This window comes from Podarcis pityusensis (genome assembly GCF_964106645.2).
Source record: "Podarcis pityusensis genome assembly, chromosome: 8".
Taxonomy (NCBI): Eukaryota; Metazoa; Chordata; class Lepidosauria; order Squamata; family Lacertidae; genus Podarcis; species Podarcis pityusensis.
The window spans coordinates 10253116-10268465 of record NC_138033.1 but is presented as its reverse complement, the minus strand read 5'-3'; the positions used below and the strand labels follow the sequence as shown (position 1 = coordinate 10268465).

The 15350-nt window shown below is 46.9% G+C and overlaps 1 protein-coding gene across 2 annotated transcripts; it reads left to right on the top strand.

The window, feature by feature from the left end:
* Nucleotides 1-520: 520 nt before the first annotated feature.
* On the top strand, nt 521-13551 carry LOC308484386 (uncharacterized protein; the record flags this gene model as incomplete). 2 transcript variants are annotated; one of them, XM_081019300.1, is made up of 7 exons in its annotated part: nt 523-732; nt 4177-4545; nt 5339-5477; nt 7540-7587; nt 8787-8819; nt 9626-9670; nt 13328-13551. In XM_081019300.1, the coding sequence occupies exons 1-7, from the start codon at nt 621-623 to the stop codon at nt 13329-13331; spliced, it is 750 nt and encodes a 249-aa protein (XP_080875426.1). In that variant the 5' UTR covers nt 523-620. The 2 variants fall into 2 exon arrangements, with proteins under 2 accessions (XP_080875427.1, XP_080875426.1); XM_081019301.1 differs by lacking the exon at nt 13328-13551 and having other exon boundaries at nt 521-732; nt 9626-9674.
* Between the last annotated feature and the right edge of the window lie 1799 nt (nt 13552-15350).

Genomic DNA, 15350 nt, shown 5'->3' with positions numbered 1-15350 from the left:
ACACAAGGAAATTCAGAAGAGAGGGATTTGAGGAAGTCAATTAATATGTTTATAAGATTGGATTTTTAAATAACTAAGATTGTTTTTGTGGTTTATGTGTTGGTTGTTATCTGTTACAGATGTATCTTTTATTTTTTTCTTCTTTTTATTTTTGTCTTTTCTTTTCTTTTCTTTTGTTGTTGTTGTAGAGTGTGTCATAATTGTATAAAATTTAATAAAAGTTATGGGGGGGGGGGAAGGAATCTCCTTGTCGTTGACCCAAACCAACTGCCCCCACCTCGAAAATGGCAAAAAGTTCTGGCTTGGTGTACAAATGTATAGCCTGCCTTTCAGAAGAACCTCCTCAGACAGGACCACTCTACCCCATTCACACGCTGTTCCCTGTGGCTCAGTCCTCTGCTTTGTGACCTCTTCCGGTTACCAGGGAGCTTCACACTGCTTCAGGGTGGGGTGGGGTGGAGGGAGAAGAGGGGAGCTATGGATGAAGCACCCTGGGCCTAGGAGGACAGCCTGGGGTGGGTGGGTAGTGGGTGGGCTCAGCTGGGGGTCCCAGCCGCTGGCGGCAAGGAGCACGGGAGGAACTTAGGCAACCACCTGGGCACAAAGGCCACCTTCCCAGGATGTCCAAGCCCCTCCCATCTCCAAGAGGGGCGGGAACATCATGTGGACAGTGCCCACAAGTTGGCTCCTCCTGTGGCCATTGGAGATCCTGGGCCATGGTGCTTCTAGCAGGTGAGATTTATTTGGGACTCCATGGGGAGGCACGAAGATCTAAAACTACACTTTCAGGGTGATGTAACTTCTTTGGCTGTCTCAATACAAGCCATGCCCCACCCAACCCCCAAATCCTGACATCATGGTGCAACAATACAACTGTTCTTTGAAATATGTAAAGAGGATATAATGTCCCCCTTTGTTGTTGTTTAGTCGTTTAGTCGTGTCCAACTCTTCGTGACCCCATGGACCAGAGCACGCCAGGCACTCCTGTCTTCCACTGCCTCCCGCAGTTTGGTCAAACTCATGCTGGTAGCTTCAAGAACACTGTCCAACCATCTTGTCCTCTGTCGTCCCCTTCTCCTTGTGCCCTCCATCTTTCCCAACATCAGGGTCTTTTCCAGGGAGTCTTCTCTTCTCATGAGGTGGCCAAAGTATTGGAGCCTCAACTTCAGGATCTGTCCTTCCAGTGAACACTCAGGGCTGATTTCCTTCAGAATGGAGAGGTTTGATCTTCTTGCAGTCCATGGGACTCTCAAGAGTCTCCTCCAGCACCATAATTCAAAAGCATCAATTCTTCGGCGATCAGCCTTCTTGATGGTCCAGCTCTCACTTCCACATATCACTACTGGAAAAACCATGGCTTTAACTATACGGACCTTTGTTGGCAAGGTGATGTCTCTGACATGTTCCCCTTAATAACCCCTTTTCCCAGGGGTGCAACTTTGTCAGACCTTCCTCATAGAACTCATAGTTGGAATGGGACCTGAGGATCATCTAGTCCAACCCCACCTGATTCCTGTTCTTCCCCTGGTGTTTACCTTTCCCTCCTCCTCCTCATTACACCCTGCACTTCGGTGGAAAAGTACTCCCAGCCTCTGTAGTCCCTGCCCTTAAATGTTACGATCCAAAATACATGGCATGAAAGGAAAGGGCATTGAGAGGGTGGAGGAAAAGAACAAACTCCAGTACTGATCCTAAGTTAAATGCTCGGTTAGCTCCCAACCAACCGCTTTCTCAGAAGTGACTGTACCATAGCTAGTGCAGACCATATCGGTGCTGGGAGTGGGGGAGTCGGGGAACGTCCTTCTCAAACCCACCAAAGAAGGGGCTACAGTCTCATCAGACCCTCCATGGAAGGCATGTTCTCCATGATACAACCCCTTGCAGAGCAGATGGACCTGCCATTGTGGGCTAGTCATAGCGACCACTTTCTTGGGCTCCATGATCACTGCAGATGGTGACAGCAGTCACAAAATTAAAAGACGCCTGCTTCCTAGGAGAAAAGCAATGACAAACCTAGACAGCATCTTAAAAAGCAGAGACATCACCTTGCCAACAAAGGTCCGTGAGGGCACAAGGAGAAGGGGACGACAGAGGATGAGATGGTTGGACAGTGTTCTCAAAGCTACCAGCATGAGTTTGACCAAACTGCAGGAGGCAGTGGAAGACAGGAGTGCCTGGCATGCTCTGGTCCATGGGGTCATGAAGAGTCGGACATGACTAAATGACTAAACAGCAACATAGCGGCCATGGGGGCTTTGCCATAAAATATTTGAGGGGGCTTCCCCCCAAAAAACTGATGGGTACTGCCATTCAAAAGCTTTGTGTGTGCTGCGTCATGTGATCGACTCTGTGGGGCAGGACTTACTGTATTTTTCCGTATATAACACGCCCCCATGTATAACACAACACCTATTTTTTGGGACTCCAATTAAGAAAATGGGGGGAGATTGCCCAGAGGGTATTTTTTTGTTTTTTGTTTTGCTTTTGGGGGGGATTCCCAGACTGGTTGAGCTTTTTGGGGGGCAGATTGCCAACAATCACTCACCCGCCTGACCTGCCTGACTGCAGCTGTCAACCGCACGCCTTGCAAAAAACAATAATCGTCTGCCCAATCCAGCAGCCTTGAAAATAAGGGATCAGCAGCCAAAATAAGGGATTTTAGTCAACCAGCTGAAATACGAAGTTAAAAGGGACCAGATAATTTGGGAAAGCAGTGCCGGTTTTTAGCCCTTTGTTTCCAGAGGTTGCTGCTCAAGACACCAGCTGATGAAACACTGCAGTTAAATAACTACAAGCAGCAACCACTTTTCGCGCAAAACGAAGTCCAAGCTACAAAGATGCTGATGCAGTTCTGTATCTTTTCTCTTGTGCTCAATCTGCAGCGCTCAGTTCCATCAGGAAGGACGGCAGGAGGTGGGGGGAATAGTGCCCGAAGTAAACCCGCAGATCAGACCATCTATGCTAGTCTACCACTACAAATCTATGGGAGAAGCACTTGCGGTCCTTCCTCCTCTTTCACCCTCTATGGTTAGCCCTTGGAACACCTGCCCACGCCTCTTCCTCCTCCTCCTCCTCTCTCTGAACTGCTTTCTCTATGGTTGCCCTCGCTCTCCTCTCAAGGCTCCTCAGCAATGGCTGCCCATCTCATCCGGGTCCTACGGCAGCGCAGCCGCAGTTCGGCCTAGCGGGAGCCGCGGCGGCAGCGATGGGCAGAGGGGAGGCCCCAGGCAGAGACGCTCAGTTCGGCGGCCGCAAGGAGGATGGCAGAGGAAGGGCCCGAGGCTCCCGCCAGACCCGGCGGGGAGGGGCTCCCGGGGGCGAGGCTGGTGAGAGGAGGCCAGAGGGGGGCGGGCCAGGCAGCCAAGCAACACAGTTGGAGCCTCCCTCCTCCCTGGCCTGCAGGGAGGGAGGAAGAGGAGCTGCTTTCTTTGAAACCCGGGAAATTTAAGGGACATCATCAATAAGGGACAGCAGCGGGACACGACGCTGGGATAAGGGAGTTTCCCGCCAAATAAGGGACGGTTGACAGCTATGGCCCAATCGCCACCAGCAGTCACAAATCACTGCCCAATTGCCACCACAACAGCCAATCCCAAACAGCCCTTGGCGCATACATCAATCACCTGCCCAATCGCCACTGTATATCTCCTGCTCGTGGCTGCAAACAATCTCCCGTCACCGTCCCCAGCAACTCTGGGCGGCTTCCAACAAAGATTAAAAATACATTAAAATATCACACGTTAAAAACTTCCCTAAACAGGGATGCCTTCAGATGTCTTCTAAAAGTAAAGTACTTGTTTATTTCTTTGACATCTGATGGGAGGGCGTTCCACAGGGCAGGCACCACTACCGAGAAGGCCCTCTGCCTGGTTCCCTGTCGCTTTGCAGTGAGGGAACCACCAGAAGGCCTTTGGCAGAATAGAATGGTATGATCCAATATAAGAGTTTTTTCCTATGTCACTTCCTAGAACTGACTGAGGCTGGATCTATACAGATTGGAAAAAAACTCTGTAGGGGAAAAAAAGTTAGAAAAGCTCTTAATGGAAAATCCCTTTGGCGATGGATTGCTGCTCTGCAGCGCCATCTGGTGCCACATGTTTATAACGCAGTTATAACATTATAATTGTCAAGTGTAGCCCTGCCCTGACTGTCTCTTCTCTGCCCCTTCACCTCTAGGTCATATCTTGAGTTCATGTTTCCTGTTGACGCAAGCTGTTCAGAATATCACCATTGATGTCAGCCTAGACCCAGAATTCCCCCTGGTAGGGCAGGATGTCACCTTCGTCCCCAAAGGGCTTATGATAGACGTAATCTCCTGCCTGTGGACAAAGGGGGAAAAGGACGAGTCTTTCCCCATCTTCCTCTATCACCCACCCCCAAAAGCTGCATTCTACCCTAAAGCAGCCTATGATGGACGCCAGACGCCAAGCTTCGATTGCTCCATGCACATCCGGAACGTAACATTCGACGACATTGGCCTCTATGAAATATTCAAGACTAGAAAGATTGCTAATGAAGTGGGTGAGGCCTTCTTACTGGTCACAGGTAAGGACTGGGAACCAGGGGAAGAAATCTGACTCAGCTCACATTTATGATAAGTAAAGGTAAATGGACCCCTAACCATTAGGTCCAGTCGTGGCCGACTCTGGGGTTGCAGCGCTCATCTCGCTTTATTGGCCGAGGGAGCCGGCGTACAGCTTCCGGGTCACGTGGCCAGCATGACTAAGCTGCTTCTGGCGAACCAGAGCAGTGCACGGAAACACCGTTTACCTTCCCGCCAGAGCGGTACCTATTTATCTACTTGCACTTTGACGTGCTTTCGAACTGCTAGGTTGGCAGGAGCTGGGACCGAGCAACGGGAGCTCACCCCGTCGTGGGGATTTGAACCGCCGACCTTCTGATCGGCAAGTCCTAGGCTCTGTGTTTAACCTGGAAGGTGGAGCGAGCTTGTCTTCTCCTGCTCCGGAGGGTAGGACTTAAACCAAGAGCTTCAAGTTACAAGAAAGAAGATTCCGACTAAACATCAGGGAGAACTTCCTGGCAGTAAGAGCTGTTTGACAGTGGAATGGTCTCCCACTGGAGATTGTGGGCTCTCCTCCCTTGGAGGTTTGTAAGCAAAGGTTGGATGTCCACCTGTCATGGATGCTTCAGCTGATATTCCTGTATTGCAGGGGGTTGGACTGGATAACACTTGGTGGTCCCTCCCAACACTACGATTCCATGCAAACTTAACCTGATTCTCACTTGCCAAAGCAAAGTAGCTTTGACAATTTGGAGCAAGGAGTTTGTGATCCTTCCTTTTCCTCATTCTCACGGTTGCCTTTCCTTGTCTCCACAGAAGAAAAGACTCCAGAGCTGAGAAAGCCTAGAAGTCTAACTTCTGGAGCTATCGCAGGGCTCGCTTTTGGCTGCATTGTGGGAGCGATTCTTTTGGGGGTTATGCTGATAAGTCTCCTGACTATGTTACCTTCTACAAGGTGATGCTTTCTCCTCCTCCTCTTCCTCTTCCTCCTTCTCTTCCCTTCCCTTCTCCTTCTCCTCGCCTTCTCCTTCTCCTTCTCCTCTCCTTCTTCTCCTTCTCCTTCTCCTTCTCCTTCTCCTTCTCCTTCTCCTTCTCCTTCTCCTTCTCCTTCTCCTTCTCCTTCTCCTTCTCCTTCTCCTTCTCCTCTCCTCTCCTCTCCTTCTCCTTCTCCTCTCCTTCTTCTTCTCCTCCTTCTTCTCCTCTCCTCCTCCTCCTTCTCCTCCTCCTCCTCTCCTTCTCCTTCTCCTCTCCTTCTCCTTCTCCTTCTCCTTCTCCTTCTCCTTCTCCTTCTCCTCTCCTTCTCCTCCTCCTTCTTCTCCTTCTCCTTCTCCTCTCCTTCTCCTCCTCCTTCTTCTCCTCTCCTTCTCCTTCTGCTTCTCCTTCTCCTTCTTCTCCTCCTCTTCTCCTCCTCCTCTCCTTCTCCTTCTCCTCTCCTCTCCTTTCCTTCTCCTTCTCCTCCTCCTCCTCCTCTCCTTCTCTCCTTCTCTTTCTCCTTCTTCTTCTCCTCTCCTTCTCTCCTTCTTCTCCTTCTCCTCCTCTTCTCCTTCTCCTTCTCCTTCTCCTTCTCCTTCTCCTTCTCCTTCTCCTTCTCCTTCTCCTTCTCCTCCTCCTCCTCCTCTCCTCCTCTCCTTCTCCTCTCCTTCTCCTTCTCCTCTCCTTCTCCTCTCCTTCTCCTTCTCTTTTCATTCTCCTTCTCCTTCTGCTCTCCTTCTCTCCTTCTCCATCTCCTCTGCTTTCCTTCTCCTTCTTCTCCTCCTCTCCATCTCTCCTTCTCCTTCTCCTTCTCCTTCTCCTTCTTGCATTCCAGTTTGATCTTGCACAAATCTTGAGGGGGCTAACAAAAAATGTAAAAGTTGTATGCAAAATGACTAAAAAAAATTGAAACGGAAGGAGAATCAGAGGGATAGGAGGGGTCAGATATTGAATACGGCCTGAGCACAATTTTTAAAAAGCAATCCCCAATCCCACTTTTTTCTGAGTAGTAGTAGTAGGAGATCCAATAGATCAGCTGGTCCCAAAAGCCTTCTTGAAGAGCCAGGTTTTTGACCAGCATACTAATGGCCTGTGTGGGCACTGGGTCATCCTAAAGAGCTGGTGCCTACACGAGATGCATTGCTTTTCCACAATGTGTATATCAGGCAAAATCCCATAGCTCAGTCAGTAGAGCATGCGTCTCTTAATCTTAGGGTTGTGGGTTCGAGTCCCAGGTTGGGTGAAAGATTCCCGCATTTCAAGGGGTTGGACTAGTTGACCCCCGTGGTCTCTTCCAGCTCTACAAATCTGTGATTCTGTGAATTTCTCTACAAAATATGTCTGTATTAGGAGAAAGTCGCAATAATGCTGATGAATTCTCATGAGGATTTAAAAATAAACAAATCACAAACTGATATGGAAATATGGGGGGGTGAGAACCTGGGAGAAAGCCCAATTGCTCATGCACTTGCATTCTCATGGGTTGTCTCCACATGAGAAACCACCAGCTTTCTGGCTTTCAAAGAGGTTTAGACAAATTCATGGAGGTTATCAATGGCTACCAGCCATCATGGCTCTCCTCTGTCTTCATGGTCAGAGGCAGCAATGATTCTGAATACCAGTTTCCAGAAACCACAGGAGGGGAGAGTTGCTCTTGTGCTCGGATCCTGCTCGTGGGTTTCCCATAGGCATCTGGGTGTGGGAACAGGATGCTGGATGAGATGGGCCATTGGCCTCATCCAGCAGCCTCCTTGGATGTTCCTATGTCCTGAAGATGTATCTCATCAACCCACCAAGACATATGTTGACTAGACCCTGGGGAGGGGAGTTGAATGACAACGGTAGCATCTCACACCAAAACATTGAATGAGGTGTCCCCAGAAGGCAAATTAAGAACCAAAGAGACTCAGTGAACAGCAGAAAACAGAGCCCCAGTCAAATAAGGGACATGGAACTTTTCTAAAGAAGCGACCATCTTTGACACAACGGAGAGGTGCCAAACTTCTCCCTCCTAAACTCTTTGATCCTTTTCCCTGTTTCTTTAGCGATGAATTGGACCCCACCGTGGTAACCATCATGCCTTCTACAGCACGGTAAGTAGCAAACCTAGAGGATGGAGCCTGAAATCTCTCTTTTTGGAGAAAACCAGATTTTCTCTCCAAAAACCGCAAACTACATAAGTTAAGATGTCTTCTAAAAGTTAAGAACGACATAACTTTTAGAAGACATCTGAAGGCAGCCCTGTATCAGGACTTTTTAAAATGTTTGATGCTTTATTATGTTTTATATATTCTGATAGCTGCCCAGAATGGCTGGGAAACCCAGCTAGATCGGCGGGGTATAAATAATAATAATAATAATAATAATAATAATTTATTATTTGTACCCTGCCCATCTGGCTGGGTTTCCCCAGCCACTCTGGGCGGCTTCCACAAAGACCAAAAATACACTAAGATGTCACACATTAAAAACTTCCCTGAACAGGGCTGCCTTAAGATGTCTTCTAAATGTCAGGTAGTTGTTTATCGCTTTGACATCTGATGGGAGGGCATTCCACAGGGCGGGCGCCAGTACCGAGAAGGCCCTCTGCCTGGTTCCCTGTAGCTTTGCTTCTCGCAGTGAGGGAACCACCAGAAGGCCCTCGGTGCTGGACCTCAGCATCCGGATAGAACAATGGGGGTGGAGACGCTCCTTCGGGTATGATTAAACAACATCGGCCAGGAGGCAGAGAGGGAGGGCAGGCTTCTGGAATTCCATTTCCACCTTTGGGGACAAAGTGGTTTGGGGTGGGGGTGGGGCCCAGTTATTCAAATGGAAACAGATGTTGCACAAAATTTGTATTGTTATTGGGGAAGGGATGTTCCCTCAGCCATAATATGACCCTGAAATTGCAGGTATGCAGAGCAGAAAACTGAACATGACTTCAACAGTCAGTCGTGGTCTTCCTCACTGTGATTTATATCATTCATTCATTCATTCATTGCCCTTAACCCTAAGGTCCCAGGGCAGGTTAGAACATGAAAACATTTAAAATGGTTTAAAACAACTTACAGTTACAGAAATCAGATGGGTCCTAAAAATATACACTGTCTGCAGATTTTATTTTATTTTAAAACCATGCACACACAATTCCTCCCATATGTTCAAAATGCCCCTCAACAGTTTAAAACTGCTGCAAAACTTCTCCATGGATGTCAAAGAAGGGAAGCTGGCGCTTGTGGGAGGCAGCTGAGAGCTTCCAGAAATAAACTTCTCACATGTGAATTCTTTGCTGTTTTTCCTCTTTCCTCAGCTCTATGGGAAGCAACAGACCTTCTCACGCAAGGTAAATCGCAGGCCTTTAGGATACAGCCCAGATCCTGTTTTTGGAAGAAGACCAGCTTTGGTGGGCTGGAGTGGTCTTAGAGCTCCAGGACTCCATGTCCACCTTTGGGGGTTAAATGAGGGTCCAATGATTCAGTGAATGCAAAGTGAGGGGGACCCATGGAGGGTCCCTCAGCCAGAGAACCAACATGGCCTCTCCAGTTTTCCTGTGGGAAATGATTCTGTTCTTGTTTAAAATTGAGCTTGCCTAATGTGAACTGAAGCACAGTTATCCTTCAAAATCCACATTTCCCTAAATGTCGCCATGCAGTACTCCAGGCAAAAAAATATGTTCAGAAATGCATATACTAAAATGTGCATATAAATGCATGTTTGTGAAAGCAACCCTACCAAAAATGATTGGTTTATTTTATTGGGGGGGGTGTTGATTAGACAAAAGTATGTTAAAAAATGGGTTCATTATGAGAAATTCACACTCAAATGATGGGAAAACAAGGAATTTAGAGAACCAAAATTGGCAAAATTGTCAATCTGTACTTTTCTTGGTTCTGGTAAAGATTGACACCAGGCAGGTGCCTTTCACTGTCCCCTAAGCCTAAGGCATGTACTCTTTACCTGCTAAAAGCATTTTTGTTTAGGCAAGCCTATCCACGTGTGTAGGATGCTGACATGTCCTTTAATCAGGTTCTTAGCTGTATCCTGGGGGGCGGCATTGGGGAGAGGAGCTGGAAAAGTGGGGAGATTCTGGTCCTGTTTTGGGAACTCTGAGTCCCAAGCCCACCTCTGAGATTCTATTTGTTTCCTTAGGATGGAGAATCAGCTGATTTTAAGCAGCCACAATGTCCGACCTGGGTAAGTACCGGTGGGAGGAAAATAAGATTTGTGGGACCCACTTGTGGGTAATTAAAAAGACAATCGGAAAATAGTGCCATCCTTTTTTTTCCAGTTTCAGACCCCAACTTGGCCTGTCTCATGGTTCTGATTCCTCCTTCTTCCTAAGCTTTCTGAGCCAGTGTGGTGTAGTGGTTAAGAGTGGTGGACTCGTAATCTGGTGAACCGGGTTCGCGTCTCCGCTCCTCCACATGCAGCTGCTGGGTGACTTTGGGCCAGTCACACTTCTCTGAAGTCTCTCAGCCCCACTCACCTCACAGAGTGTTTGTTGTGGGGGAGGAAGGGAAAGGAGAATGTTAGCCACTTTGAGACTCCTTTGGGGAGTGATAAAGCAGAATATCAAATCCAAACTCCTCCTCCTCCTTTTCTTCTTCTTCTTCTTCTTCTTCTTCTTCTTCTTCTTCTTCTTCTTTTCCTCCTCTATGGCTTGTCCCTTGGTTCTCTCTCAAGCCCCATCTGCAGTGGTGTAGTGGTCCAGGGTCAGGGTGGGGTCAAAGACCCGCTACTATTTCTGCAGCAGGGTCACAGCAGGTTCTCTATCTCCAACATCCAGGAGCTGCCCAATCAGCATGAAAGGGGAGTGCTTTAGCCACTGAGAAGGAGCCTTCTTTGTGCTGATTGGAGCTGATCGGAGTGAAAGGGGGGCGAGGCAGCCATTGAGGATTGGCTCCTAGGGTCATTTTGGAGAAGGTGCATGGGAGGAACCCCAAGGAGGAGTTGTTCTGTGTGCTCTGAAGCTAAGCATTTAGGAACTCTGGAAACCCAAAGTGCTTCCATTTCAAGAGAATGTCATGAAAGTTCCGTTACTGTCAGATTTCAGGGAATCAGATCCCTTCCCCCGGTGGCAGTAAATAAGCAGATCAAACAAAAGGAGCGTTCTTACCAGATAAGTTCTTTAATGATCACAGCGAGAGACAAAGGAATGCATGTTGTTGTTGTTGTTTAGTCGTTTAGTCGTGTCCGACTCTTCGTGACCCCCTGGACCAGAGCACGCCAGGCACTCCTGTCTTCCACTGCCTCCCACAGTTTGGTCAAACTCATGCTGGTAGCTTCGAGAACACTGTCCAACCATCTCGTCCTCTGTCGTCCCCTTCTCCTTGTGCCCTCCATCTTTCCCAACATCAGGTTCTTTTTTTTCTTTTTTTTTAAATGATATTTATTGAAGTTTCACATAAAAAGAGACATCTTAATAAGAGGGGGGGAAAAGAAATTTAAAAATAAAAAGAGAAATACACCATACAAAATACAAAAAAGAAAGAAAGAAAAAACAGTTAAAAACAATTCCATCTTTTCATCATAACTTTTACATTAACTTATTTCCCGGACCTCCTCATACCTCCCTCTTTTGTATTCCAATTCAATTTGTTTGTCCAGCAATTCCTTTCCCTCCTTTTTAATCCCAATCCTTAATCTTAATATAATATAATATAACATTAAATTTTAACCTATTAAAAGTCAATTTTCCATTTCTTTTAACTTTTTTAATCCTAATCCTTAATCTTGATCTATATATTAACTTTAAAGCCTGTACAGCTAGAAGCCACTTCATTTCAATCCAACATCACTCTAACATTCTTTAATTTTGCAATATTTCCGTAAGTAATCTTTGAATTTCTTCCAATCTTCTTCCACCGACTCTTCTCCCTGGTCACAGATTCTGCCAGTCATTTCCGCCAATTCCATATAGTCCATCAATTTCATCTGCCATTCCTCCAGTGTGGGTAGCTCTTGTGTCTTCCAATACTTTGCGATAAGTATTCTTGCTGCTGTTGTAGCATACCCAACATCAGGTTCTTTTCCAGGGAGTCTTCTCTTCTCATGAGGTGGCCAAAGTATTGGAACCTCAGCTTCACGATCTGTCCTTCCAGTGAGCACTCAGGGCTGATTTCCTTAAGAATGGAAAGGTTGGATCTTCTTGCAGTCCATGGGACTCTCAAGAGTCTCCTCCAGCACCATAATTCAAAAGTATCCATTCTTCGGCGATCAGCCTTCCTTATGGTCCAGCTCTCACTTCCATACATCACTACTGGGAAAACCATAGCTTTAACTATACTATATGGAATGCATATCTCTCTAAAAAATGGTGTTGCTCCCAGTAAAGGTTCACACCCTCCATCCCCATTAATTTACATCACTCCTATGTTAGGTAATCTGAGCTTGTTGTCATTGCGCTTTCTGTTCTAACGCTTCCCAAGCCCTTCTAGTCTTAGGTGAAGGGGGTGTGTGTGTGTGTGTGGAATGCTGTCCAAGGACTGTCTCTCTCTGCCAGCTGTCTCTCTCTTGCCGTTTCCTCTTCTAGCTGTTGCTCACGTAGTATTTCCCAGCTTTTCCACTCTGCCCTTCTTCAAACCACTGTTCTAAATCAATACTGTCCTCTTGCCCTTGGTTCAGAAAAGGTACCTCCTCACTACAGTCCCTGACAGTTATGTAGAATGGAACTTCACGGAAAACACAAGTAACTGGGAAACAAGATACTGAAGCAGAAATGAGCAGATCTAGCAGAAAGACAAAACAAGGAGATCTCCACTGATCATTGCAATGCATCCCTAACTATTATTATTGCATCACTGTAAGATTATTGTATAATCTTAGAGAAGGCTGTACAGTAGTACCTTGGGTTACATACGCTTCAGGTTACAGACTCCGCTAATCCTGAAATAATACCTCGGGTTAAGAACTTTGCTTCAGGATGAGAACAGAAATCGTGCTCCAGCGGCGCGGCAGCAGCAGGAGGCCCCATTAGCTAAAGTGGTGCTTCAGGTTAAGAACAGTTTCAGGTTAAGAATGGACCTCCAGAACGAATTAAGTACTTAACCCAAGGTACCACTGTATAAGCTTAGAAGGGACTTGGACTCAGGACTTTTCCACCTCATTCTGCCCCATGTCCCCATGTTGTCTGAAACCACAGAAGTTGGAGATTGTCAGGTACGTGGCTGAATTGAATGCCTGGGAAGAGCCTCACTCTGGAGATGGAATGCCAGTACAGAGGGAGCCAGAGTCTGACTCTGGAGACGAGGGGATGCAATCACAGACAGAGCAGGAGTGGGTTAGTTCGGGCCCCCTTCATCAAGAGTTCCCCGGCTCAGATAGAGCCGCAGACTAGGAAAGCTCGCAGGCTAAGGGAGGGGAGGAGATAGATGGCATTGAGGGGGTTGCTAGGCAATCAGGAGGAAGGCAGCGTTTAGAGGACTTCGTTTGGGGAGGGGAGTCCACCCACCTTCTCCCTGAACCAGAAAACCTGAAAGGGTTAAAATGCAACAGAAGTACAAGAGAGGAAGGACTGGAGTTGGGTGCCCTTTGTGCTGTGAAAGGGGAGGACCAACTCGTAGCGAAGAGCAGCAGGCTCGGAGCCGCTCTCTGGATGTTAATTGTAAATAAACGTACCATAAAACTGCCAGAAACTCATTAATTCTTATGGGAGCTTGCTTGCCTGCCTGAGACCATTACAGAGATCAAAGCTCCTTGATTCGATTTCTATGTCCAGCTTGGGTCAGACTCGCATTGTGGAATGGGATTAGATCTGTAGCCTTCAAAGTCCTCAAAGAGGAAGGTGGTGGGGGATGTGGCGGCTTCCACTTCTGGTCTCCTTCCTCTGATTCTAGGCTGGTTTTCTTCCAGGTGAAAGCAGAGATCGTTCTAGTCCAGAATTTAGTCAGCATTCAAGTCTTGGACAGCATCAGCCAAGCCCGTGGACCCCCAACCACCACCACTCCAGAAGAGGAGCACCATATCCTTGGAAATCATGACGAAATAATCAATACCCTAAACACCAACGCCCACCCAAGCCTTCAGGGGCAGAAAAACAACATGGCCCTTGATGAAATAAAAGCCTCCAGAACCCACTTCTGTCGGCATCTGAAATCCTTTGTACGGGACTGGGTTGGGATGGCTGTATACTCCATTAACTTCCATGGTATTACATAATGTATATATTATAATTGATAATATCATGGTGAATCACCTTGAATTAAGGGTATGCACTTGGACAGGAATAGATTTAGCCTTCCATTTAATTTTCATTTTGAAAGATGCCTTTGTTTTGTTTATTTCCATGGACCTTGAATTCAATTTACTTTTGTTTCATTTCAGTTTTGCCTCCATTTTTGAACTGATTTCAAGGGGGGGGGGACACACACCCCATCTGCTGCCTGTAACTTTGTTGTTTTCCATGGCGTGAGTGCTACACGGCATGTCTACTATAAATGGCGTTTATCCAATCTGTCTGCCCAATCCTTTTGGGTCCTGCCCTGGGTCCTTTTGATTGTTGGAGACGTCTTGTGGGGGTAGCCAGCACGGTGCTCTTCAGGTGTTGTTAGACTACAGTTCCCATCACCCCTGACCATTGGCCATGGTAGCAGGGGCTGATGGGAGTTGGAGTCTCACAACACCTGCAGGGTGCCATGTTGTTTCCCTCTAAGACTTGTGTACAACCGCCTAAGATGCCAACGAATTGTTGGAGGGCAAAGTTAAATTGTTAACAAAGATGTATAATTTGTTGTTAGAATGGTATACAAAAGATGAAGAGACCAATGAAGTTATTATAAAATGGGCTATTGACTTTGGGTATAATACTGAGTTTGAAGCTTAGTCAAAATTGTGGAATCAAAGTATAAAATTTTGTATGGCCTTAAAAGAGAATGTGTGGGACGCGGGTGGCGCTGTGGGTAAAACCTCAGTGCCTAGGACTTGCCGATCGCATGGTCGGCGGTTCAAATCCCCGCGGCGGGGTGCGCTCCCGTCGTTCGGTCCCAGCGCCTGCCAACCTAGCAGTTCGAAAGCACCCCCGGGTGCAAGTAGATAAATAGGGACCGCTTACCAGCGGGAAGGTAAACGGCATGCTGTGTGCTGCGCTGGCTCGCCAGATGCAGCTTGTCACGCTGGCCACGTGACCCAGAAGTGTCTGCGGACAGCGCTGGCTCCCGGCCTCTAGAGTGAGATGAGCACACAACCCTAAAGTCTGGCAAGACTGGCCCGTCCAGGCAGGGGTACCTTTACCTAAAAGAGAATGTAATGGAAATGATGTATAGGTGGTATTTGACACTGGTGAAATTGGCCAAAATGTACAGGATGAGAAACGAATTATGTTGGAAGTGCAAAGAGAAAGATGGAGATTTTTATTATATGTGGTGAGTTTGTGATAAAGTAAAAGCATTTTGGGAATTGATCTACAGTGAGTTAAAAAAGATGTTTAGATATACCGTACTTTCCCCAAAAGACCAGAAGCATTTTTGCTGGGTTTGATGGGAGGAGAAATTGCAAAGGTAAACCAAGATTATTTATGTACGCCACAACGGCAGCAAGAACTTTATTAGCCCAAAGATGGAAATTGCAGGCGTTACCAACGATTGAGGGAGGAGTGGCAGATGAAGATGAGGGACTATGTGGAACTAGCCAAGCTGACCGGTAGAATCCAGAACCAAGATGACCAAAAATTTCAAAGAGACTGGAGTAAATTTATTTGGTATATGAATAATTATTGTAAAAATGTGAAAACGCTAGCGGGATTGGAATAAATCTGGCAACGACAAACTTTAAAATTTTCTAGACCAATTGAGATAGAACTGATTTTAAAGGTATAAAGGTCAGAAATTGATGTTTTAAAGTGCGATACAAGGACTTGAAAACAAAAAAACCAGCTGAA